Source organism: Hipposideros armiger, unplaced genomic scaffold, assembly GCF_001890085.2.
Source record: "Hipposideros armiger isolate ML-2016 unplaced genomic scaffold, ASM189008v1 scaffold_923, whole genome shotgun sequence".
Lineage (NCBI taxonomy): Eukaryota > Metazoa > Chordata > Mammalia > Chiroptera > Hipposideridae > Hipposideros > Hipposideros armiger.
Window position 1 is genome coordinate 542,340 of NW_017732273.1, and position 3,139 is coordinate 545,478.

Sequence of the window (3,139 nt, forward strand, 5' to 3'; positions counted from 1 at the left end):
AATTCCCCAATAAAATCTTTAAAAAGAAACACAATATGTTAAACTGAAAAGAATGTGTCCTCCGTTTCCTTAAATTGTATTCTTCAAAGAAAAAAGGTAGATCATGTAGTCAAAATATTTACAGAAGAGATATTTCAAGAAACACATCATAAACTTGCACCAAGTAATCTAAAAAATATCCACACCAGTGAACTACTAGTCCTACATCTGGCAACCTGGTCTAAGAAAATCATTCAAAATAAGCATGTCCAATGCCACCTTTGTTGTAACAGTGAAAACAGTGAAAGCAGCATAGATTAAAGTAGGGTGAGTTGAAATACATTGTGATAATTCTGTTCAGTGAATTCACCATTCAGGAATGAGTGCTTCTGCCTCCCCTCTTGTCACCTGAATTACATTAGCCCAGGGTCAGCAAACTGCAGTTCACGAGCCACATGTAGCTCTTTGGGTACATTCAGTCTCAAAAGTTTGCCGACCCCTGGAAGAGCCAATCCTGTCCCTCACAACACTTTAAAAATTATTCGAAAGCCATAAATATATTTTTACATAATCACCATTATGTGAATAATATCCTTTAAAATTTTTATAAATGAAACTATGATAGTTTTATTTTCATTTTCAATTTTACTTCAAAGCCACATGTACGAACCCAAAGAGCCGCATGTGGCTCGTGAGACGCAGTTTGCCAACCCCTGCCATAGCCATTACCAAACTGTTCTTCCTGCATTCAATGTTACCATCCTCCTGCCCACCCTCCAGACTACTGCCCGTGTTACTTCCCTAAATCACAATTTTGGTCTTGTTATTTCTCTGCTTAGGATGCTTCCACAATTTCCCATCAAATTCAGGAAAAATTCTAATTAGTATTCTCTGAGACACTGCATAATCCAGCCTCTCCAATCCCTCCAGGCTCCATAGCTGACCATTTTTACACACGAACCCTATCTCCCAACAAAACTAGTTTTATCATTCCTGTGAGTGCCACTGTTTCCTTCTTGCTTAGGCTCTTATGGATCATCTAGCCTATCCCAGTGANGCCGGCCCCTGACTGCTTTTTATCGTTGCAATGCACTGGCTATTCCCACTGCCACTGACTTGGAGCACCACTGATCCTGGGATTGAGTCTGTTGTCCAAATTAATTTCTATTTCCATCACGATTTCAGATCCACTGGAGTCTTGTTGGAATTCCATCATGTGGTATGGAAACCTATTCCACGCCTTTATCGTGGCCTCCCAAATCCTCAATCATGATCTATGTGTTTATTCTCAGAACAAATATGAGTTTTCTTTCTTAAATATATGTTCCTTCTGTTGTGCTCTCTCTTTCTTTCCCCACTACTATCTCCTATTTCTGCCCCCTTTAAGTTCTGAATATTATGGCCGATTGTTTTTATATATTTACAAACTAATCCTATATTTACCATTCTTTATGTTGCCTATGTAGAAATACATTTTATTTCTTTGCATTTGCTTCTGCCATAGAAGAAAAGAAAATGTCTTATGAAAAGGAAGACCAAATAGAGTTTTTCATTGACCACATATTCTTGAGGGATCATAGTAGCAAGATACCTTTTGAGCTGGAAATATCCATTTCTCCTATTTCAGTTGAAGAAATCTGTGGTTTAGTGACTTTCTTTCTTGTTCTTCTTAATTTATTTATCCTGCTGGCTTCAGTTTTATTACCATCATCTCTTGAATCCTGTAATAGTTAACAAATAAAAAGGCAAATAACAGATCATGTACACAACTGAATTTGGATGTCAAGCAGGCATGATGATAGCTAAATTTTAAAATGAGCATAGGAGGCTTTTATAACAAGGTAAATTTTGTCATTTTCACATCTGCTTGACGAATTCAAAATTACGAAGCCCAACATTCTGCTGACAGCCTGGATTTTCTGTATCTCCTTTCATATGTGGTACAGAAAATATCATGAAATAAATTAAGATCTTGTCCAACTAGTCAAGATTTCTATCTTTATGTTTTACTCTGGGGTGTTTTACATTATTTTTTTCTAAATTATTTTACCAAACACATTTCAGTTAACACATCTTCTTTTCATGATTTGTATCATTTTTAGAACCTCTAATGTTTTTAACCAGAGGTGTAAGTACCTAAGAATTTGATTATTTTCTCTCTATTCCTTACCCTTATCCTTACTGCATCAATATTTACTTCACGTCAGAAAAAGCACTTCATAAAAGGCTATTTGGTGATTGTTTTATTTTTTATTAAAGCCTTTATTAATTTCATATTTCTGCTGTTACCAATTGCATAAACTAATGCAAATGCTTTGCACTTAGGCCATTGTTTGTTTGGTGTCTTATCTTTTCTCCTTCTCTTCCCCAAATACAATTTGACCAAGTCTGGTTAAATTCTACTGTTGCCACCATCAGCCACTCACTCTGAGTGGCAACTGCCAAGTGGTAGTTCATCCTGGTGTTGGAGGAGGGCAAGAGGACGTGTTCAGGGTTGAGTGCAGAATCATTGCCAGGGGGCTGGGAGGCTGACAGTGGGCAGGCCTTCACAGGGGCTGCCAGTAAGGGAGCATAGCAATTTCCGCCATACTGTGAGACCCAATGGGGAGGTCTCAGTGTGTCACACTGCCAGGCCAGATCTTAAACACTTCTTTGTAGTTTGTGGATCCAACCCAGGAAGCCTTACTGTGGAAGGGATCTACAGTGAAAAGTGGTCATTGCCGATTTTTGGACTTTTTTTTCAGAGCTCATTCTCCAAAGCAACTGGAATTTATTTGGTTAAAAGGCAGCTAATTAATCTGTTTGATCTTGATGTGATAATGAGCCATGTGAAATTCCGTGGTTCCGCTTTCCATGCCAAATCACTTTCTCTTGTAGAATATTTGCTTAAGCTTTGGAGGTGTACTTCATTAGATTATGAACTACAGAAAGTTTATCTGTCCTCAATATTCTAATCTACCTGGTGGCATAGCTATTGTTCTAAAATTACCTTAAATGTAAACCTAATTTTGTCTACAAATAAGGAAAGTGTGACTGTGTTTTATATGTGTAAAACAAGTATCATACTCAAACTGTTTTACAGCTTAAGAAAAACATTTTAAAACAAAATAACCAAACTTCTAAATCTAATTATAATCTTTGACTGGATCCCTTGACAGAC

The 3,139-nt window shown here is 37.2% G+C and overlaps 1 protein-coding gene across 1 annotated transcript in view; it reads right to left on the bottom strand.

Annotated features, from left to right (window-relative positions):
- Window positions 1-3,139, bottom strand: part of LGSN (lengsin, lens protein with glutamine synthetase domain) — a 33,038-nt gene that overhangs the window by 12,173 nt on the left and 17,726 nt on the right. Inside the window, exon 2 of the mRNA XM_019630567.1 lies at window positions 1,571-1,700. Within this exon, the coding sequence (XP_019486112.1) occupies window positions 1,571-1,700 (130 nt within the window). The remainder of the gene's footprint in view (window positions 1-1,570; window positions 1,701-3,139) is intronic.